At 43.8% G+C, this 24,131-nt stretch overlaps 1 protein-coding gene across 4 annotated transcripts in view; it reads left to right on the forward strand.

Moving 5' to 3' along the window:
- MTUS2 (microtubule associated scaffold protein 2) overlaps positions 1 to 24,131 on the forward strand; it is a 491,802-nt gene that overhangs the window by 158,232 nt on the left and 309,439 nt on the right. For all 4 annotated transcript variants that reach the window (XR_013824765.1, XM_079902571.1, XM_079902570.1 and 1 more), the window contains 2 exons: positions 8,447 to 10,900; positions 15,717 to 15,957. Coding sequence is in view for 3 of the 4 variants with exons in the window: in XM_079902571.1 (XP_079758697.1) it covers positions 8,690 to 10,900; positions 15,717 to 15,957 (2,452 nt within the window). In the remaining variant the exon portion in view is untranslated. The remainder of the gene's footprint in view (positions 1 to 8,446; positions 10,901 to 15,716; positions 15,958 to 24,131) is intronic.

Consider the following 24,131-nt stretch of genomic DNA (forward strand, 5'->3'; position numbering starts at 1 on the left):
AATATGTGCTCGGTGAGGCAATTACCCAGAGAGCCAAACACATTAGGAAGGGTTCAGTTACGCTACCCTATTCATGCATTCAACAAAGATTTGTTGGGGTTTATTGAGGACCTACAGTGTGTAGCAGAGCCTTCTGGTCACGGGGGACCAGTGGTGAGGGGGGCTTATATGATCTTCATCCTTGTGGAGAGTATGGTTTACTGGGAGTGGAGGACAGTGAACGAATAAACACATGGAATAGCTGGGACAGACTGGGAAGGAAGCCGTGGGGGCTGTGACAGGGGACAGAGGATGAACCTCAGGAGAGCCTGAGGGGGGCGCAGCCATGCAGAGAGCCTGGCATTGGGTGCCAGGGAGCGACAGTGGCAGTGCAAAGCCCGTGGGCAGGCTGAAGGGGACGGTGAGGAAGGAGAGTGTGCGGGAGGGGAGAGGGGACCACGCAGGTCAGAGCAAGAAAGCCATGGAGTGTGTTTGTGGTGGGGAGGGGACCCCATCTGACTGATGTGTCAAGATATTACTCTGGACACCTTGTGAAGGGAGAACGGCTCTTCAGAGAAGCAAGAATGGAGGTCGGGAGATCTGGTGGGTGATTTGTAAGTACCTTATATGGGAGATGATGGTGGCAGTGAGGATGGAGAAAAGTGAATGGCTGGGATGAGCCGTGGAAGTCCATCTGATACACTCTTGCTGATGGATGGAGCTACAGGAAAGGGCCAAGGAAGCTCCAGGTTTCCAGCTTTGGTCACGAGGTGGGTGATGGTACCAGTAATCCAAGTAGGAGAGACCTGGGGGGGCCAGGGAGACCTGGGAGGTCTCTCATCTGGCCCTAATTCCTTCGAACAGTCCTTAAAATTCTAATACCTCATTTTCTCTTGATAAAATCTATATTCTGGAAATAGCTTGTCTCTCACGTTTGCCATTAAATATAATGGTTAAAAAGAATTTCCCTTTGGAGATACACACACAGCATGAAAGAAGGGATACAGATAGCCAAACATCATATGAAATGGCATATAACTTCTGTAGACGTAAAGTAATAACAAAATAAAATAACAAGATTTTGTTAACCTGTTAACTTTAAAAATTGAGGATTTCAGGGAAGCTTAGCCTGGTGGCTTAAGAGCATGGACTGTGGATTTAAATTCTGGGTCTTCCACTTACTTTCAGAAGTTCTTTAACATCTCTCTGCTTTAGTTTCTTCATCTCTAAAAACAAGATAGTAAATTCTAGCCATAGGGTTGTTATATGGATTCAGTGCAGTAAAGCACTGAAAACAGCACCTGGTAACGGTAAATGCTATTCAGGTGTGGAAAGTAAGTTCCTAGTGTTGAGCAAACTTCATTCCATTAAAAAATGTTTTTGAATCCCTGCCATGTGCCAGCTACTGTTCTGGACTTGAGAATAGAGTGGTGAACAGGGATTTCCCTGGCGGTCCAGTGGTTAAGACGCCATGCTTCCAATGCAGGGGGCGCGGGTTCGATCCCTGGTCAGGGAATTAAGATCCCACATGCCGTGTGGTACAGCCAAAAAAAAAAAAAAAAAAGAATAGAGTGGTGAACAGAGGGTGGGGAGGGGGTCGCCTGCTCTCCTGGAGTTTATACAGGAGGAGTGGAGGCAGATAATAAACAGGCAGCTAAGCGCCAGAACCAGATCATCTGGGGTGGTGAGAAGTGTATTCTAAAGAGGGCGCCCATATGTCCAGTTTGTACTTGGTGTCTTGGCATTCTGTCTGGCTTAGCATTTTTGAACTCTCAAAAGTGTTCCAGTTTTATACAAAAACTTGTACATGAATGTATTTAGCAGCTTTATTTATAATTGCCCAAACCTGGAAATAACCCAAATGTCCCTCAACTGGGGAAGGCATGAACAAACTGTGGTACGTAGCACAGAATCATATTTAGCCGTAGAAATGAGCGAGCTACCGATAGACCCCAGGTCATGGTGAAACTCCAATGCACTGTGCTGTGCTGCACTGTACGTAGCACAGAATCATATTCAGCCATAGAAATGAGCAAGCTACCGATAGACCCCAGGTCATGGTGAATCTCCGATACCCTGTGCTGTGTGAGAAACCAGGCACAGAGCCTGCACACGGTATAGTGACATTTCAGTGACGTTCTGGAAAAGGCATAATTGTAGGAACAGAAATCAGATCTTGGTTGCCAGGGACTGGGGGTCAGGGAAGGGTTGACTTACAAAAGGGGGGATTTTGGAACTCTTGGAACTGTTCTGTATCTTGATTGTGGTCATGGTGGTCACAAGACTGACTACTTTTGCCAAAACTTGCAGAACTGTACAGCAAAGAGGGTGAAATTTACATATGTAAATTATACTTTAATAAAACATGGAAAAAATTCCTAAGCAAGAAAGGAAACAGTTTCGCTATTTGAATGGCAGACGATCTGGTCATTGGAGTTATGAAGAGTTTTGGGAGAGCAGTGATGGAGCAGGAAGCAGGGAAATAGAGGGATAGAAGGAAGATTGACACCTTTTTTCTTGAGGGCAATATGTATTCATTCAACAAATAATTATGAGGCACCCATTATGTGCCAGGTCCTGGCATATAGTCTGGGCACAGATTGTGCCTGTAAAGAAAACAAAAACCCCTCATGGGGCTTAGAGTTGTGTATTAAAATGCAAATGTGCATTCCTGTTTATATAGTGAGTCTACCTTCAGGAATATATCGTAAGGAGGTCGGGGAGGGGCCGTAAAGATATGCATTCAGCAGTGTTCTGTGAAGAATTATTTTAAAAGGCAAAAGCTGAAAACAACCTAAAGTCTGACAATGGGGGATTGGTGGGTAAATTATGGTAAAAGTGGTCATTAAAAATGATAAAGTATTTATTACATGTATTTATGTGGGGAGGTGTCTGTGATACACAGAGTATAAAACTGAAGGTAAAATACTCATTTCCTAAGTATTAAAAAAATCTGGGATACTACACATTAATCTCTGTTTCTTGGGGTGGGAGTAGGGGACTTTGGTATATTTTTTACTTTTTTTTTACACACTGAAGATCCGTTTTTTTTCCAAATAATTGGCAACCTAAGTATTTTCATTTGGGGAAAAAAATCATTTAAGACAAACACAAAACAAAATAACTATTAAACATAATAGGCAAGGAATGAATACCCTATATTTTCTGAGTGAAATTCTGTTCTAGAAGGAAGGATTTGTTTTTTAAAGGAGAAAACAAATGCTTTTTTGTTGGCAAATGCGAATGAGGCTGTTTTTGGAGAAACATGCGACATTTTTCTTGGAGAAACTTAAAATATCAGTTAGTTTAATATTTTGCTTAAATGTCAGATTAGTCTAACCTTTGAAAAGTCAGGTTACCTCTTTTCCTGGCCCTTTATAAAGGGGGAAAGAGAGCATTTCACTCTTTTTACTCAAGGTAAAATAAAATAGCCTCTACTAGCTAAAAAAGAAAAAAAAAAGATGTTTTTCTGAGCACAGTTCTGATTATACATTAAAAGAAAATGTGATGTACTACTCATGCTATGTACATAGATAAGGAGAGTGAAGCAGGCTCCATGGAGCGGTTATATTTTTAACATAATTTGGCACGTTTTCACAGGATTCAGCACCACGGATAGCTACAGAGTCCCAGAACATTTCGTTATCATCCCCCAACCAGTGATTCAACTTTTAATCATATTGCAGTGAAACTGAACTTGTAAAGTTCATTCAGTCTGTGGTGCATCAAGTTTTAAACTATACCTATACCTGTTGAGAATAAACATATATAACATTATGAAACGTATAAACATTATGAAATAGGACCCAGAACCCAGCTATTCCTAAATAATATGAATAAATAATATGAAATAGGACCAAGAGCCCGGCTATTCCTAAATGGTTACCATGGCCGAAAGCGTAGAAGAGTGATAACCACAAAACTTTCTAAAGCAGGTGAATCGATTGACTTGTATGTAAATGTTTGCAAGTCACTTCACATAAAACTATCCTTTCAAATGTGGTGGAACATCATAGACCTCAATATACGCTCATTAAAAATGCCAACTAAACTTTGAAAGTTGGGATTTTAACTTTTTTGCATCATTATTATATTTACCATTACATTTTGGGTTCATAGCCTATACATTTCTCTGTATCCCAGAGTTCTTCTGAAGGATTATTTATTGCATGGTAGGAATTGTAGCTGGAGCTTCTTTGGCAACTAAATTTTATTAAGTCAGATGGAATTGCCTTTACATTCAAAGGCACAGGGCTTGAATATTTATGTGGAAATTCACAACTGATAAAGCATTCCACAGCAGACCTGGCAGCTCAGGAAGGCTGTATGCAATAATTTTTCAATCTTTTAAAACCCATGCCTCTTTTTTTTTTTTTTTTTGCGGTACACGGGCCTCTCACTGCTGTGGCCTCTCCCTTTGCAGAGCACAGGCTCCGGATACGCAAGCTCAGCGGCCATGGCTCACGGGCCCAGCCGCTCCGCGGCATGTGGGATCTTCCCGAACCGGGGCACAAACCCGTGTCCCCTGCATCGGCAGGCGGACTCTCAACCACTGCGCCGCCAGGGAAGCCCTATAAGTCTGGATTTTTATGATCATGTTTGTGCTGGGGTGGGAGGGATGTTTATCTCAGTAGAGTACCCTGGAGTGAAATCCAGATCCAGAGAAAACCTCTTGCCCGTGTAGATTCTGTGACTGTCTTCTGGTGAAACAGTGGTGCTCTAGGGGGGAGGAGTGAATCTGTGCAAGAAGGGAAGGAAACAGGAAACATTACCTCCGGTATATAATTTTGCCTTTTATAATTGAAGAAGGTTTTAAAATTTGCTTTTCCTGTCTTGTGTGAGCTTCCTATCCTTTTTTGGTTTCTGGTTTTGCTTTTCTCTCCTTGTTCTTACGATAATGACTTTTCCTTTTATTCTCCCCTGTGATCTGTATAATTTCACCAATAGGCAGCTTTTCTTTTACGGCTTCCACTTTCTGCATGGATTTTCCTTTCCTGCCTCTATCCCTGCTCTGTCACGTCTTAGCTGTGTGACTTTGGGAATGTTACCCTCTCTGTGTTGTCATTTCCTTACCTGGAGAGAGAGAGAAAAAAAGCAAGGAGATGTGAAGATCTGTTTCTGGAGGCCATTACAAATATTAAATCGTTTAACTTAAATTAAAATTAAAAATTAAAGGAATTACAATTTAAAACTTAAAATTTACAAACATGTATTAGTGCTGAGAATAATACTCGGCCCCTAGAAGGTTCTAGCTTTCCATCCTCTTTCCAATGAACAACGTTTATTGTTTACTGACAGAGAACATCTGTTATGTAATTCTTAAATATTAAGGTACAACTCTTTCTAGCAAGATTTTACACCTGCTTGTCACTCTAGCACTCACATTGTGGATTGCGGTGTCTGAATGCTCCGGTTTGGTTTGTCACTGCTGAGAAGAATGCATTTATTTCCTTCTTCCAGCCTCGATAGTTCAAACCCAAGAGGGCTCTTGGCTTCATGCTTATAATTCTGCCCACAGAGAATTAGAGATGCTTCCTTTGCCTGGTTGGCTCACATTTATGGAATGTCTTGCTCTCCATGACTTTCCAGGACGCCCATTTCCCGACCCAGAGAGCACGGTGTTCTTTTAAACTGCTGTCTTAATGATTTGCCTACATGCTTTTTGTATTTCTGCCCAGAGGCACAAGGAAAGCACCTTGAAAACTGAATAATGAAAGAAATATGGATGCTTTGAGACTCCCCTCTGTATCAGGGAATGGAGGCTGGGATCAGAGTGTCAGCACCTTGGTTAGGCTTGAGGCTGGACCTGGGGGTACCACTGGCCTACTGAAGACAGGCCTGGAAGAAGGCAGAGAAGGAGAAAAAGAAAGCAGGGTCCAGGGCCGAAGGGGGTGGGAGGATGAGGACCTGAGTGCAACAGGGACAGAACGGAAGTGCGGCATAGCAGGGAGATGCAAGTGCAAACCTGTGCACAGGTGTGTGTATTTGGACAGGATTCTACGAACATGGGGAAAGGAATGGAAAGACCTAGATCAGGATGTCACTGTGCCTTGTGTGGGGGGCGGGGGAGGAGGAAGAAGGGGGAAATAAAAAAATAACTGACCAAAACCAGCTTATAGGAAATGATGTCATTTATGGAAAACGTACATGCTTATGTACAGATGCAAACGAAAGGAAAAGAGAGCTCCGTCAGCTGAGTTCTTAGGGGTGCCCATGGGAGGCTGTCAAGTGAAAAGTTAAGTTGGGAAGATGGGGGCTGGGATGGAGAGGAGTGTGAGGGTGGCTGCAAGTTATTGGTGATTTTTCGGTCCTTTGGTTTTCTTGTTTATTATGTTATTTTGTTTTATAATAGACACATACAAATGTACATATATGTAGATATACATATATGGTATATACACACATGTACATGTTTAGTATATGTACAAATATACATGCATGTGTGGATATACACACACACACACTCTTTTGAATGTGTGAAGTAGCATATGAAACAATGATGAGGGGAAGACAACTGGGTTGCCACGTAACCTATTTTGGTAGAAACGTAACAGTCTCCCGTGTAATGTGCGTGCGCACTCGTGCATGTTTGCATGAAGCAGAGGAAGGCGTGGAAGGCGGCTGTTCACTTTGATTCCCCACTGGGGGAATTGGGTACGAGGCAGAACCTTGGTACTTTTAAAGTCTCCCATCCCCAGGGCCTAATGAATGCATTCATCGTAGTGGATAAAACAGTGTTAGCCTTGAGTGGTTTACTGATGATCTGTGAGGCTACTTTGGTAGAAATTTAAATACTTTATTAGAGTTTAGTCTCCATCAGGGCAGAAATAACATTGATCTTCATCATTCATCTTGTCATGGATTCATTCACTCGTGCTAAGGGTACATATTAAGTTCCATATAGATAGATAGATGTATGTGCCAGGTATTTAACAATATTTTCTTTGATGCCTAGCACATTTGGAGTTTTCTTTTTAAAGTAAAAATATAGGGTTTTTGAAAGTTCATCATAGAAGGGCCTGATCTAGTGGATCAGGAAGGCTTCCTGTAGGAAGTGGCATTTAAGCTACAAAGTGAAGACTAAACGGGAGTTTGTTGGGTGAGGTCAGGGGAGGATTCCATATTCCATGCAGATGGAAGGGTATGTGCAAAGACCCTGAAGCAGGGAGAAAGGAACATGGTAACGTGAGGAATGAGGAGTGTGGCTGCAGCCTAGTAAAGGAAAGGATGAGAGGAAATGAGGCTAGAAAGGTATGTAGGGGCTGGATCATCCAGGACTCGCAGGCTACTAGAATTTCCTCCAACTTTTTATTTTGAAAAGTGTCAAACCTGTACAAAGGTTGCAGGTGTAGTCGAGTGGATCTCCTGGATCTTCAAATTGCTAACATTTTTCCATGTTTGTGTGCCCTCTCTCTCTCTTTCACACACACACACACACACACACACACCTTTTTCTCTTTGCTGACCGTTTGAGAGTAAGTTACAGACAACATGTCATGTTAACAAGCATGTCATGTTTAATATCATGTATCTTCCGGGAACACAGATTATCTCTGGTATAATTGTGATACTGTTACACACCCAAGAAAGTTAACATTGATTAAATACCTTTACCCAATAGATTGTCCACATTTAAATCTTGAATTGTCCCAATGTTCTCTGCTAACGTTTTTGAAACTCCAGGATCCAGCAAGGATCATGCATTGTGTGCAGATGTCCATTGGTGTTTGGGGGGCAAGTGTAGCCCAGCTATTTTGTAGAATGCCCACCAATTTAAATTTGCCTGATTATTTCCTCATGATTAAACTCAGGTTGAACATTTACAGCAGGGATACTCTCATAGGGGATGTGAGGCCTGAGAACTCCCTAACATCCGGAGCACATGATAGCACTTTCCATAATGATGATGTTACATTTGATGGTGTCTACCAGCTTTCTCCATTGTACACATGAAATTTTCCTTTGTAAGAAATAAAATAATCTGGAGGGTGGTGCTTTAAGATTCTGTAAATATCCTGTTCCCCAACAATCTTGCACTCAGTGATTTTAGCAACTATTGGCATCCCTCATCCAAGATAATTGTTACTCTGGTGAATGCAAAGTGGTGATTTTTCTAATTGTCTAATTTTTTGTATATTAGCTGGTATTCTGTGGAGAAGAGCCTTCCTTTCTCCTCCACTCTTTTTAATCCGTATCAGTATGAACCTGTGAATTTTTAAAATACAAATTTAAGATTTACTATGTATTTATAATCCACTTCTAACATGAATCGTTTTGATGTTACAGTTTCCCATATTTGGCCAGCAGGAGCCCCTGTCTAAAAGGCTTTTGAGAAGTAGTACCTGGATTGAGTGAATGAAGTAATAGTAGGAAAGTGATGAATAAATCTGTGTTTACCATGCTTCTCTTTTCTCCCGGGACTCTATATCTGTCAATCTAGCGCGCTTTTCTTTTTATTTCTCTCTAGGTCTCATGGGCTGATTGGCTCTCGTTCAGCTGGAACCTAACAGAGAAGTCATCCTGCTGTGTATCAAGACAATGCCCAGTTTTAAAACTGCTCTGAAAATGATGAAGACAGGATCGCCCAGTGATGCTGTCAGGGGGCAACAAGCAGCTTGAGAATTCCCTGTTCACCAGGTAGCAGCTTGAAGGAAGCCCCTTTCCATTAAGGAGGACTGCATGGCAGGCAGCCCCCACTGAAGGCTGGAAAATGAGTGTCCCAGTGGCTCCTAAGAAATCATGTTACACTGAGTTACGGGACGACAGAAATGGAGTGAAAAACAACAACGAGAGCGTCCTAAGTCTGGGAGACACCAATGCCAACCCTGTCATGTTGGAGGTCAGCTCCTCTCCTGATGAGCCTGTGACGTGTGCCCTGACAGATGAAATTGGAAATGCAAATTCAAGGGGGCCAGAAAGTAGTACCCGTGTCCAGAAGGAGTTTCACCCCCTTCAGGGCTTTTCGAAGGCATCTCAGGTTGGCCCTGCCAGCCTGAAGGATTTTAAATTTTCTCCGATGGCTCAGAGAGAACGGAATGAAGAGCCCATGCTGGAGAGAGGCACAGATCCCCTGCAGGCCCCTCGGGGTCTTCAGGGACAATGTCAGTCAAGTTGGAGGACTGTCACAGGTGAGGCCAGCCCAGAGGTTTCGGCTCAGAGGGAGGTTGACGTTCCCCGGCATGTTCCCAAGGATAAGTTGGCCAAGACCCTTGACAATGCGGAACTGAGGAGGCATTCTCTGGAGAGAGCCGGCAGCTCTGCCGTAGCAGTGGACATGCTTACCAAGGAGTGGGCTGGGGGTCTGGCCTGGCCGCTTCCACAGCCTGCAGTGCTGGGGTCCCCAGAAGTCCCCCGACCGGTACCCAGTGGTGGGGAGGGGCCGCGGAAGATGGGGGCAGCCCCTTCTCCAGGGCTGGCTTGTCTTCCAGCTGATGGTACCTCAGAGGGAAAGAGCTCACGTCATCCTAAACCATCTACCTCAGTAATCAAGGAGACCACCCCCTTAGAGACCCAGCCGGATGGGGGACAGGTACCCAAAGTTAGCACCCAGAGCACAGAGCCTTCCGCCCACCCAGAGTGCGCTCCCAGTTCCTCTCCAGCCTCGAGAGACGTCCTGAGGAAGCCAGAAGCACAGCCAGGTCAGGGAAAGCCCGAGCCCGAGATGGAGCTGAAACGTGTGCAGCTCAGGGCCGCGCAGGAGCTCCCGTCCACCCAGGCGGACGGGCTGGGATGTCCTCAGGAGGATGGCGTGTCATCCCCAGGGAGAAAGGAGCCGCGTACGGAGGGAGCACAGCAGGAAGCCTCGGCCGCGGCGCACAGCGGGCCCCACCCGCCGGCCATGGGAAGAGGCAGGGGCGAGCAGGAAAAGAGCGGTGAGGAGGGGTCTCTCCAGCCCACCCCCAAGCCGAGCCCCGCCTCCTCGGGAGCTGCTGGGCATCAGCCCGCGGGCAGAAGTTCACCAAGTGCAGCTAGGAAACCGGGTGAAGCCCCATCCAGCAGCGTTTCACCCAGGGATGGTCACGTCGCTTTTGTTCCTGGTGATCTGACGGACAGCAGGCCCTCAGGTGCCAGAGAGGAGAGAGGGGTTCTGGGCGGTGGGAACGGGGACGGCGCTACGGTTTTTAACTCAGATCGTTCTGTTGGAGAGAGCGGAACTGGGGTCCCTGAGCCCCCCGACCCTCCAAGCAGCAGCTCAGAAGCCGGGGAAAGCACAGAGATCGCTACGTCCGTTGCTGAGACTAGGAACCGTCTAGAGACTGCAGTGAAGACTGAAAGCACCCCCCAAGTAAGGGCAGATTCTCTTCCCGGAGTCCCAGCGCCCCTCCACCCAGAGACAACCGTGAATGTGGCCCGGCAGCCCGTGCAACCCAGCAGCCGTTTTCCGGACTCGGGTGCCTTGAATGTGGACGCGGGGGTCCCCCCGGCCGCCCCGCCTTCTGCCAACAGCTCCAGGTTGTCACACGCTTCCCTGAAAGTGCCTGACAAGAACCCCTGCCCTGGTGGGATCCCCAAGCCTGGCCTCACCCGTCCCGAGGACACACCCGCCTCACAGGAGGGAACGGAGGGCCCCCAGGTTGAAAAGACGGAAGAAAGGGCGGATCCCCGGCCCCTCGTTATGCCCAAGCCCAAGCACGTGAGGCCCAAGATCATCACCTACATCCGGAGGAGCCCTCAGGCCCTCGGCCAGGTGGACGCTTCTCTGGTTCCCGTGGGGCTACCTTACGCCCCGCCCTCGTGTAACATGCCTCTCCCCAAAGAGGAGAAGGCGGCAGGTGGAGACCTGAAGCCGGCCGCCAGCCTCTATGACAAGTTCAAGCCAGACCTGCAGCGGCCCCGGGTGTTCAGCTCCGGACTGGTGGTGTCTGGGATCAAGCCGCCGGGACACCCCTTCAGTCAAATGAGTGAGAAGTTTTTACAGGAGGTAAGAGAATGCCACTGTGATACAGTCTCTAAGTTGAACGTCCTAGAGTTTGTTGTGTATTTTCTATGAATGGTGAAAACAGAATTTCCTCTCTTAGCAAATTGCAGACTCTGATGCATGCGCTTGTACAGAAATGGACGGTTTTAGCTAGAGGAGGTCGTAGGCAAATGGACACTTTCGATGAGAAGAGTTTGATGATCAGATGAGATGGAGCTAACGTCTGAAGAGAGTCATTTAAATTCTACCTGACATAATGCACAAAAGTTAGATAGGTGTGCATTCAAACCGGCTTCCTTGTTTAAATAAGGGAGCATAATTCTTCTAGGTCAATGGAAAAAAATCCAAAATAAATATATTGTTCAAATTAGTCAGACTTCATCCTGTGAGGGGGAGTATTTCCCTTATGGGAGAATCTTGTATTCGTCCATGTCAAGAGCACAGTGAGTAGAAAATAATGTGTTAGGCATGGGCTCTGTTTTAAGTCAAAACAGTAGTTACAACTAGCATTTAGTTGAGTGTCTACTATGCATTGGGCCCACAGAACATCACATTTAATCTTTGCCGGTCTTCACTAATCCTTGCAGTGATTCTCTGGAGGGTGGGATTGTGGTTCTTATCATTGTTCAGATGAGGAAGCAGCCTTGGAGAGCTCTGAGTCACTCATCCAAGGCAGCAAAACAAGGACGGCACTGAGATGCTTGCCCACACCCACCCAGTCTCCTCACTCTGTGGCCCCTCTCAGTACTGGGGCGCTATGGCGAGTTGTGCTCCCAGAGCTCAGAAGGAAGGTTTTCTCTGGATGCAGTCTCACGGCAGCCAGTGATCGATTAAGAGGAAAGCAGCGTCAGATCGTTTCTCTCCCCGACACCCTCCACGTCTGCTCAGGCCACTCAGAACACGGGCTGGAGCCTATAGGATGCTCAGCTGTTAGGATGCACTCGATCTGGCTCCTTTACTTCCCGACCACCTCTCCTTCCTTCACTCTCTCTCTCCCTCTGCTGCCTCAGGGCCTTTGCACTTCCCTCTGCTCAGAATATTCTTCTCCCAGATATCTGAATGCCTTTCTCCTTCACGTTCTTTAGGTCTCTGTTCAATGATCACTTCACTGGAGACTTTCATTTGTAACAGTTCGTTAAATAAAGTAATTTTGTACCCTCCCCCCGCCCCCAAACAAAAAGACACCCTAGATTTTTCTCTGCAAAACACAATTGTGAAAGAAACTTTATTTGGAGATGTAGGCAAAAATCCTGTTACTGTTCTATCTCTTTGACCCTTCTTAATTTTTTTAATGTATGTTTCCTTTCTTTGTTGCTTCCATTCTCTCCATAAAATACACAATAATGTCTATATTAGATGCACATCGCCCCAGATATTCTCTATTCTTAATCCTGTAGAAGCCACCCCAAGTCTCCAGGAAGTGGGATAGTATGAGTGTTGGTGCGGCCTTAGTAGTGCTGAGGGATCTGGGGAGACCCCGTTGGTGTGGGGACAGCAGTGCCACTGTGCACCAGCCTCTCTGAGGACCATTTCCTGCTGTAATCAGAGCATTCGAGGCCCAGGTCCTTTCCTCAGGCTACAGGATAGAGCAGAGAAGCCCCAGGGGTTGTGCTGGGCTCATTTCTGCGGTAGTCTCTAATCACAAGTGGAGAATGGGCTGGCCTTCGCCCTTTGCTCCTGTAGCTGTGACGTGGTGTAACTCAGAGAGTCCCCCTCCTGTGTTCAGCCCCCAGAAGTGGCTCTGAAGGTCATCGTGGGTCTAGTCATGCCAGGAGGATAAAATACGCTGACTTGTTTAGACTGCTTTCTGCTCTCAGCTATCCTGAGGCCTCCGGGACACTCCCTCCTATTGACTTCTTGGGGGAACCTTTTTATTTTTTTAAAATTAATTAATTAATTTTTGGCTGTGTTGGGTCTTAGTTTCTGTGCGAGAGCTTTCTCTAGTTGCGGCGAGCGGGGGCCACTCTTCATCGCGGTGCGCGGGCCTCTCACTATCACGGCCTCTCTTGTTGCGGAGCATGGGCTCCAGACGCGCAGGCTCAGTAGTTGTGGCTCACGGGCCTAGTTGCTCCGCGGCATGTGGGATCCTCCCAGACCAGGGCTCGAACCCGTGTCTCCTGCATCGGCAGGTGGATTCTCAACCACTGCGCCACCAGGGAAGCCCGGGAATCCTTTTAATTACTGGTGTAAGGGGGGGGAAGGGAGCAAGAGTGAGAGGACCGGGTGAGCTTGTGTGCTTACAGCATACAGGTGTGTGATTAGGGCTGAACCCTGCTGCTCCTCCCTGGTACCACCTCATCACTGTAGGACACTGTGCCTGTCAGAGCTCTCCAGAGAAACAGATTGTACATACAGGTATGTATATGTGTGTACCTTTCTGTCTGTTGAGACTTTAAGGAATTGGTGCATGCCGTCGTGGAGACTGGCAAGTCCAAAATATGCAGGGTGGGCTGGCAGGCTGGAGACCTAGGGAAGAGTTGATGCTGCAGTTTAAATTCAAAAGCCATCTGCTGGGAGATTTCCCTCCTCTTTAAGGGAGGTCTTTTTCTATTAAGGCCTTCAACTGATTGGACGAGGCCCACCCACATGATGAAGAGTAATCTGCTTTATTCAAGGTCTACTGAATTAAATGTTGATCTCATCTGAAAAACAGCACTAGAGAAACATCTAGGATAATCTTTAACCACGTATCTGGGTGACGTGGCCTATCACGTTGACAAAGTGAGCCGTCACAAGCCCTCTCCTTGCCGTAGCTTCTCAGTGAAGCCTCTGCATCTGCCCCATTGTCTCCCCAGCCTGCCGTCCCCTGAGAACAGGACAGGGCAGATAGGAAGAGGGACAGTCCAGTAAGAACTTAGTTGCTTGTGGTGTGTGCCTTGATGGGTTTTAGGAGTTTGTTTGAAATCACAAGGATTCTTTAGTTTCAGAATTATTTCTCTAAAACTACTGCATTAGAGAAAGAGGGAAAAAACCCATTTGGGGTTAATCTCACTGTGTTTATGACTGTACGGTGATACCTGCTGGGTTCTGTCAATAAAGATGAAAGAAAAGAGTGTGAAGCTTTTTGTAGATTCTCTTCTTTTATTAAAAATACGTAGATTAGGCATCTAAGGAGTACTTTTCACCTTTTCAAAGAATTTTTTATCTTACCAGAGACAAATTCCCCAACAAAATGGCAGGCATTGAGGTTCCTGAAGTTGTTAAGGTCGTTTTCAGATGATGGAATGATGGATTTTGAGCCCTGAAACCTATACAGTTTGAAAGAACAGAATAATTACTGAGATAAGACATGGCAACCCTAAAACCCTGACAGATGTAGGTTAGAAATGATAATAATTTCTTCATGGGAGCACCTGCTAAAAGCTGTGAGCAGTGACACCAAACACTTAGACGCTAAAATAAAAAAAAAATTGAGCAAATATGAGTATAATAGAAAAACCAAAGATTGACAGTAAGAAAGTAGAAACTGGTAAAAATTTTCTCAGCGAGCAGATGTAGAATGTTCTTTCACAGGAATATAATTTGCCGGGGCCTGAATTCCATCTACTACTACAGCAATCATGCATATTTTACAATGTGATTATGATAAAACTTTAAAGGCCTCATCTTCTGTTTCAATAACGTCAATTTAAGGAGAACTTCATATCTATTTCATCAGTAAAAGAGTATTAAATGAAGGGTTTATCTCTTCAACAGCCTGGATCAAAGCTTTATAGCTGCTATAAAGAATATTGTTAAATGCCTGTGATTCCTGCATAGAGGTTTGACATGTAACATGTATTATGATTTAGAGCAGAGTTAGTTGACATCTATGTCTTTTCATATAGCCTCTGGCACTTTTTTTTTAACTTAAAGGAAATAAGATTATTTCGTTGTCTTTTTTTTTTTTTTTTCACTTTTAACATGAAGAAACACTGATACTATGAACAGGCTTTGTGAGTGCAGAATTGCATATATAAAAGGTAGCCATCAATTGTATTTTAATCCAAACTGTTAATCACAGGCAACAGTAACATGATGTTATGTTGTTAGATTCAGGAAAGAATGAAACATGATTCCTTCATTTAATAGATGTTTGTTGATTTCAGCTCTGTGCTAGGCATTGTTCTAGGTGCTCTGAATTCAGCAGTCAGCAAGACTCTGCCCCAAACCTTCCCTTCTAGTGAAACTTGCTCAGACATTCCTGGAGGCCACACCTTACTAGGGAAGACAATCAGAGGTAATTCACAGTCTCTCATTTTTAATTATGTAAAAAGAATGTAGAAGCCTGAAAACACATCTTTCCATTAACTTCTCTATTCTTCCAAATAACCTTTTCCCCCTCATTAACAATGCATATTTTATTTCCTAAGTAGGCTAATACCTAACATAAATTGATAAGGTTCATCAACTTATTGTAAGACTAGGTCACCAGGAAAACTGTGCCTTTTCTCCTTAGGAATAATGAGCCTGTCATAGTTCCGTGAACATTTGCTCAATTCTTTCCTTGTGTCATTGACATTTTTCGTTTATAGATTAACTCCTTGCACAAATTCCAATGATTTTGTAGTGATCAAATTTAAAAATCTGATGGAGGGAATTCTCCTCCCAGCGAAATGTAGATTCATAGAGTATTAAAACCAGCATAGACCTAAGGGATCATCCAGTTGTTGTCAACTTAGAGATGAAGACCTTGGGCCCAGAGAAGGTAAGAGGTGGGTGATGAAGCAGCTCAGTGGTTCCAGAGTGGTCACTGTTGGAGCCCTGGTCTCCGGACCAGGTTCCGCACTCGTCCCGTGATGTGCGGTTCTCTGAATGAGCTTCTTGTCATTTACCATAGGTTACAGAACGCCCTGGAAAAGAAGAATTTTGTTCTCCTCCCTATACTCACTACGAAGTTCCTCCAACGTTCTATCGATCGGCCATGCTCCTTAAGCCCCAGTTGGGATTGGGTGCAATGTCACGTTTACCATCTGCCAAGAGCAGGATCCTGATCGCGAGCCAGAGGTCTTCAGCGAGTGCCATTCACCCACCAGGAACCATAGCGGCAGCTGCCAGCCTCTACAGTTCCGACCCTGCAGGTAACCAGTGCCACAGGGGCTGCTTTTTCCTGCTGTACTTGTAAATAGTAATCGCATAAAGTGATGGTAACTGCCTAAAGTATGAATGCCTCTCCTTCTTTAAAAGAGCCTTTTTTCTGTTCTTCCATCCGATTGTAGATACAGACATTTGTCAAGACTCATCTATCTGCAACTGTCATTCTCCATGTCACCCTCAAAACGATGGCCCTTGTGACCACCACCTCATTTCTTGTAGTTTCTCCTATACATGTGGTTTCTCTGATACATCCTATAGACTAGGGCTCAGAAAGGGCCAGATAGTAAATATTTTACGCCTCGGGGCCATAATGGTCTGTATTGTAATTACTTAGCATGAAAGTAGCCATAGACAGTCCGTGAATGCGTGGGTGCAGCTGTGTTTCAACACAACTTATTTTACAAAAACAGATACAGGCACACCTTGGGTGTGCCTGCAGTTCCGGTTCCAGACCACTGCAGTGGAGCAAATATTGCAATAAAGAGAGTCATACGAGTTTTTGGTTTCCCAGCGCATGTGAAAGTTATGTTCACGCTATACTGGAGTCTATTAAGTGTGCCGTAGCATTATGTCTACAAAAACAATGTATCCACCTTAATTAAAAAATACTTTATTTATAAAATATCCTAACCATCATCTGAGCCTTCAGCAAGTCGTGGGAGTAACATTAGAGATGTGACTGATCACAGATCGGTATGACAAGCATAATAATAATTTAAAAGTTTGAAATATCATGAGAATTACCAAAATGTGACACCAGCAACACAACGTGAGCAAATGCTGTTGGAAAAATGGTGCCGACAGACTCGCTGGAGGCAGGGTTGCCTCAAACCTTCAATTTGTAAAAAACGCAGTACCTGCGAAGTGCGGTAAAATGAGGTATACCTGTAGTGGGCTGGGTTTGGCATCCAGGCTGTAGTGTGTCAGGGAGACCTTTCTGCAGTACAGCGGTGACCGTATCTCTTTTTTCAGCTGTTCACACGTCTTGAGCGCCCCATCCCAGCCCCATTCTCCTGCTCTGCAGTGGCTGGCCCGTGTCCTCTCCTGATGCTCTCTGCACTTCTCTGTTTTCCTCTCTCCATCCCTTCTTCTGCTCATGTGGTTTCCTCTAGGTTTTATGTCTTATTTTATTATAGAAATAATATATACCCCTTGTCAAAAACTTTGAATATAGAAAAATATGAAGAAGAAAGTAATTGTACTTATATTTTTAGCATCCAGCCCAGAGTTAATATTATGGAAATTTTTCTTCCCGTGTGTTTCTTCATATGCATTTTTAAATAGTTGAGTTAATACTGGACGTGAATTTTGTTTTTTCCTAGTAATATCATATTGTAGGCATTTCCTATGCCATCAGTGTTTCAGAAATATTTTAATGGCCACGTAAGATTCTGTTTTGTTCATTTATTCATTGATTTAACAAATTCTGGATACTTACCAGGTGCCAGAAGGTGTAACTCGAGGACTGCAGCAGTGAACAGAGAACTCCTGCCTTTGTGCAACATAGTCTAATGGATGAAATAGACAATAAAAAGATACATGCATAATTGGAAATTGTGATAAGTGTCAGCAAAGCAAGAAGCACAGTGTTTTGAGAAATTGCAACCAGGAGAGTGCTCTATGGGTGGGACAGAGGTGCTTCGGGGCAGCCTCTCTGAGGAAGTGGGAAGAATGCACGGGGAATAACACCAGAAGTCATTCATGGAAGTTGGGTTCTGCTTATTCTACACTATCTTCAATAATGTTGCAATTTGAATCTCTGTACTTATTTGTCTTCTTTCAGATTGTTTTCTCAGAATAGATTATTTGTAGTTTAATTATTGGCTAAATACATATCCAAACATTTTTTAAGACTGACTTATTTTCCAGAAAATATGTAGTCATTATTTTCACACTAGAGTTTCTGGAAGGTGCTTCTCTTTGCCACACCCTTGCCGGGATTGAGTATTACCATTATTATTACTCCTCCTCCTATTATTATTATTGCATTTCTTTTACTATTAGTGGAAGGGAACTTTTTGTACCTGTTTGCCATTTTGTGACTTGTCATTTACTCAGGTAATAACTGGTGGTCTTAATGGCTAGTTGTTTTCTTGCTAAGCCCTTCTATAAAAAATCAAATTATTTTTTAATGGTTCCCATGGTATATGTTTATTATGATGGATCTACCTGCTGTTACACAGCTGCTACAGGTCAGTTATGTGTTCAGTCACTCATTCAACAATGAGTACTGTGGGACTGTTACATGTCAGCATTGTTCTAGGTGTGGGCAGAAAGCAGTGACAACAGGCAAAAATCCTTGCCCCTGTTTTAGAATTTTAGGATGGGGGTAGGCAAACTTTTTTTTTTTTTTTTTAGTGAATAAATAAAGCACATGGTCTATTGAGAGAAATCACTAGTATTGAAGAAAATGAGACATCAGAGAAGGGGGAATTTGGGATCTGGGCCAAGAAGGAGGGAGATTCCAATTTTCAATAGGATGGCTGGAAAAGGCCTCCCTGGGCAATGACCTTTAAGCCAGTCCCCAAAGATGGGAGGGAGGGAAGAGCCAGTGCAAAGGCCCTGGGGTGGCAGGAAGGCCAGGGAGGCTGGAGCAGAGTAAGTAGCGGGGAGAGTGGTTGGGGAGGAGAGTAGAGGGGTGGCTGGCATTGAGGGAACTTGCAGAAGGCCTAAGAAGGTCATAAGGATGTGACTGTTAGTCTGAGTGAGAAGACCATTGGAGGCTTTGGAAGTAGGGCAGTGTGATCTGAGTTTTGTGGCGGGTTGAGAGCACGCTCTAAGGGGACAGTTTGTCTGCATATCTCCCTTCCCTTTGCCCCACACATTCTCACTGCCTCTGACTCTCCAAGGTTTGATCTCTGTGTCTTCAACTCACTGTGACGGACAGACTGTCTTTGAGTTCCTCCCTCCTGGGCGGTTGTTGTACAGTTTCTGAAAACATTAGTTTTATGTATTTTGTTTCATTTTGTAATTGTTTATGGCAGTTTCCATATCAATTAAATCTTTATGGGTGAAGTTGCTTTTACATATTCATTAGAGATTGTTGACGTCAGATGATGTTTGTTGTAGCTAATGAGAAAACTTTCTCTTTTGTGTTTGCTCTTTTAGTTTCAGACTATAATGGTTGTTTGGGGTTTTTTGGTTATTACTTTAAGAATACTTTTAAAATGTTTCTGTATATGGTTGTATTTTGTTTGCAATTTGTGTTTAATTTTGTGCCAGGCATCACATATTCAGCACGTTGGGATTCTCTGTCACTCTTACCTTGGTTATTCTTAGATCTTTATTTTACGTGGTCACTCGAGGCTCTGAGCAGCATCACACTGGCAATGAGAACAGGAGGTAGGAACAGCCCTCAATGCTGCAGCCCGTAATTTAGCGTTCACATTTCCAAACTCAGGTGATGTCCCTCATTCTGACTCCTAAAGATCTGGTTTGATATGTGAACTGCATACACTGTATTTTTTTCAGGTCTTAGGTAGGAAAACACTTAGGTCTCCTATAGACAAGTAAACCTGTGACTTAAACTTTGGGAAGAATTCTGTTGTTTCCACTCCTGTGTTGGCTCTGTGAGTACCATTATGTGTATCATGGCTTTAAAGTGGCTTAGAAGAACCAGAGGTGCAGTAAGTACATGCTACCCCACAAAGCATATTCTTACACAGTTTCTTTGCTAGAAATGAATACTCTTTCCTAAGACCCTTAAAGTCTTACAGATCCTTTTGGTGTTTTTGGCCGTGCCACGCAGCATGCGGGATCTTAGTTCCCCGACCAGGGATCGAACCCGTGCCCCCTGCAGTGGAAGCACGGAGTCCTAACCACTGGACTGGCAGGGAAGTTCCAAAGTCTTACAGATCTCAATGTGATTCTGTCTGCTGAAAAATAAATAAACCTGAGCACTTGCTTACTTCTTAGATAATTTCTGTGTTTTTGTATACAGTGTTTTCTGACTCCACAGTCATGCGTAAACCTATGAAGTTTTACTGTCATCAGGCCTGGGTATGAAACTCAGGATGCTATTTAAGTACTCCAAGTACAACAGTAGGACGGTTACCTCCCTTTAGGTGGACGTAAAATCTGTACTAGTGAAACCTAAGATTGTATATAAAAACAGTTCATTATTAGAGCCTTCACATCTAAAGAGTTAAAAAGATCGTTCTTTTCTGTACTGCCTTTTTAGTAGATTTATATATGTTTTATGTTCCTTTTTCTGAAAAACCTCTCTCACAGCATTATGTAATACATTATGTAAAAAATGCTAACTGGTATACAGCATATCAGGATGTAATTTGTTTTCATGAAAATAACTGTACCCAGTGTTGCTGAAAGCGTGACGTTTTTGTGTCAGCCAGTGCACCCTGAAAGAACTATAATAATTTTTGATAGGGATAAAGTGTCAGAATAGAAGTTTTTTAAAGACTAGATGAGAAATACTTTATTCTGTAAATAACCAGAGAAGTTCAATCAGGTAAGTTGAGACAGTTTTTCTCAACTTATATTCAGTTTTGTTACGAATTCTGCTTATTAAAATAAATTTTATTTTAGAGTTCAACATACCTCTTTGGTAATTTTTTTCAAAAGGCAGGTTGAATCCTGCCAAATTTTAAAATGTAGGCTATTAAGTTAATGTAATATATATTGAAGAACAAGTAAACTTGATTGGAACAATTTAAAAACACAAGCACAGTAGTGATTGTGGAGAACTCTGAGTGGTCATGATGATGTCAGAAATTTAGCAAATTGTAAGCATATATTCAGTACCTCTAAAGGAAGAATTCTGAGGTGAGAGCATTATCCCCACTTTGTGGGGACACAGAGAGTTAACCCAGTGATTACAACAGGAAGAGAGACATACTTGATAGAGACATGCAGAATGCACGTGAGGGGGCTATCCAACTCAGCTCGGGCAGGTTGGGGCTCTGGAAAGATTTTCCACGTGAGGTGAGTTGAATTGAATTTTGCAGGATAAACAGGAGTTTACCAGAAGGGATAATGGTAGAATGTGTATCTGTCAGAGAAAGGGGTCATCAGTTTGGGCGATTCAGATCCCTCACAGGGACCGATTACTCAGTAGGGAGGACTGGAGGATGCTTGGTAGGGTGGGGCTAGTGATGGACAGTTAGTCATTGGACACATGCGGAGTTTGAGGTTCCTTGGGAACATTCAGGTAGAAATTTCCAAAGGGCAGAAATGGGGACTGGAGAGAAGTTGGAGCCGAAGGTCAGTATAGGAGTCATTGCCACCTAGATGTGAGTCGAAGCCGTGCAAATGGATGAGCAGGGTCAGGGCGGGAGAGGGAGGACAGAGTAAGGAAGGGGTCAAGAAGAGGACTTTGTGTCCACATTTAAGGAGTAACTGAAGAAAGACGCCTGCAAGAGGCAGGAGACTGCAGGGTGGGTGGGTGGAGGCCATTGGGAAAATGTAGCATTGGAGTCTAAGGAAGGGGGAGCTTCCAAGGTAGAAAATGGTCAAGTCTGTCTCACAGAAGACAGGACAAGGAAAAATGCAAAGAGGCTGGGATCGGAAATTAGGAAGCAGTTGGTGACCTAGTTCTGAATGAGCAATTTTAGTAAAACGTGGGGTGGAAGTCACGTCTTAGTAAGGCTGAGAAGTGAATGAAAAGTGAGGAAGTGGAAGCAATGAGAATAGACCGCTGTTTCTAAAAATGCACCGGTGGAGGAGAGCCCTGGGTGCTCGCTGCAGGGGAAGCAGGGCTGTGTGTTGTTTTGTTTTTCAGAGCCTGTGTGAGAGGTCGGACTTAGTTGGAATTGTGAGCGAGAGGGAGCGGCCTGGGGAGAGAGGCTGAAGGGTGTGGTGGTATTAACTGTTGGAACAAGGTGCCCAGGTGGGTGGCAGACAATGAGATCGCAATCCCATGTGGAGGGTGGACCTTGGAACAGAAGCAGAGCATTGATTCTTGTAAGGCAAAGGAAGGGAGAAAGAGAAGAAACACAGAGTGGGTGAGGTGTTGGTTCCTGTGTTAAGAATGAGAGTAGAGAATGAAATGTGCCATTTGCAGCAACATGGATGGACCTAGAGATGATCATACTAAGAGCAGTAAGTCAGACAGAGAAAGACAAACGCCACGATATCACTTACATGTGGAATCTAAAATATGACACGAATGAACTTATCTACGAAACAGAAACAGACTCAAAGACATAGAAATCAAATTTATGGTTACCAAAGGGGAAAGGGGGCAGGGGGAGGGATAAATTAGGAGTTTAGGATTAACAGATACAAACTACTATATATATAAAAAACAAGGTCCTACTATTATAGCGAAGGGAACTATATTCAATATCCTGTAATAAACCATAATGAAAAAGAATATGAAAAAAATGTGTGTGTGTATATAAGTATAACTGGATCACGTTGCTGTACACCAGAAACTAACACAACATTGTAAATCAACTATACTTCGATTTCAAAAAAAGAATAACAAGTTTTTTGGCATTGCTTAAGTGCCACGTTACTATTTTTATCACAGTTTTACTTACTTTCATGACAACTATAGCATCTACCAAGAAAAATTTAAATCAGGTGGGAAAACATCCCTGTAAGACAAACTGATGAATTCCTGAGATGGTCCAAGAGAACATGGCATAACTATGGTTCCTCTGGTGTCTTAATAACACTGGATGACCTTGGGACGAATCTTGGAGGCTTCGGAGGAACCATTAAGTTTGTACTGGTGTTTGTCTTAGTATATCTCTCAATGTCACCCATTTCTACATACTGTTGGAATGGACATTGACAGTGACTATTTTTTTTATTGTGCATTCGGCCAACAAAGCCATCCCATCTTTGACTTACTTTCATTGCAACTGAGCATGCCTAAAATGCCCTGCAGAAACTTATTAAAAATGTAAGTTTCCTTGGCCCAGACCCAGAGAGTCAGCTTCAGTGGCCCTGGGGTGCATCACAGGCGTAATAGCTATTCTTCTATTTATTTGGACAAACACTATTAGTATATGTAATGAATACTGAGCACCTACTGTGTGTCAAGTTGTTTCAGCACTGAGGATACAACCATGAGGATATAACCATGAACAAGATAGAAGAGATCCCACAGGCAGTTATGATGCAGTGTGACTTAGTGCTGGGATGGCAAAGTCTTCTGGGCTCAGAAGAGCATAGGAGGGTATCTAACCCCAAGTCAGGGTCCAGGAAAGTTTCTTAGGTGAAGTATGGTACGAAGGAGCAAGGATTTGAGGTATGGGGGTCAGGGATGAGGAGGTGATGGGAGTGGATGGGTATTCCAGGCAGAGGGAATGCTACATGTGAAGATTGGTATGCCTGGAACATAGGATGTCAAAGAAGGATGAGAAAAAAGACAGAAGATTGTAATGATGTGGTAAGTGGTGTTAAGGAATTGGCCTTTTCTCCTAAGAACAAGATGGTGCCGTTAAAGGATATTAAGCAAGGGACTGATAGGATCACATTTCACTTAAAAAATATCTGTTAGACTGAAGTTTGGAGAATGGATTGAGGTGTATTGAGGTCCTGAGGGACAGGAGTGGGGTGGGGTAACAGGGATGGAGACAGGGACCTTTTAAGAGACTGATGCAGGATACCCTAAATGATAGCCAAGGTGGTGGTAGGGTATAGAGAGAAGTAGATAGGTTCTAGGGGGTGGATTTGACTAACCCCCCGACCCTGTGAGTCAAGTTCACATCAGAATAGATTGTGGGAAAATCCTTCAAGGATAAAAAGCAAGGAAGAGTAATGGCGGCTCTAACTCAACTCTACAGGCAAAAATCCACTACTAATTGTAACGGGACACAGCTGAAGGGGACGGACCTTGCAATTAGCTGCTCTGTTTATTTGCTTTTTAAAGTGACAGTAAAGGATGAGGATGAATCATCTACATTTTTTTGTTTTGCCATTTTGACCTTGTTTGATATGGAATCTCAAGACTTCTGTCTGATTTATCCTTGTATATGAGCGCTCATCACAAAGCTTGTCTTCCCGGATTTTTCTATACCATGGAAAGGGGCTGTATCCTTATCTTTAAACATTCTTGTCCTTCCTTAATCCAAAACCATATAAAAACATGATTTCAAAGCATAGGTTCAGAAGTTGGAGAGTATTGAGTGGTTTGGGCAGGTAAAGTCTCAAACCGAAGTGAGGAATGGAATCATGCAGTATGTATTTA

The sequence above is a fragment of the Stenella coeruleoalba genome (genome assembly GCF_951394435.1).
Source record: "Stenella coeruleoalba genome assembly, chromosome: 18".
NCBI classification, from domain to species: domain Eukaryota; kingdom Metazoa; phylum Chordata; class Mammalia; order Artiodactyla; family Delphinidae; genus Stenella; species Stenella coeruleoalba.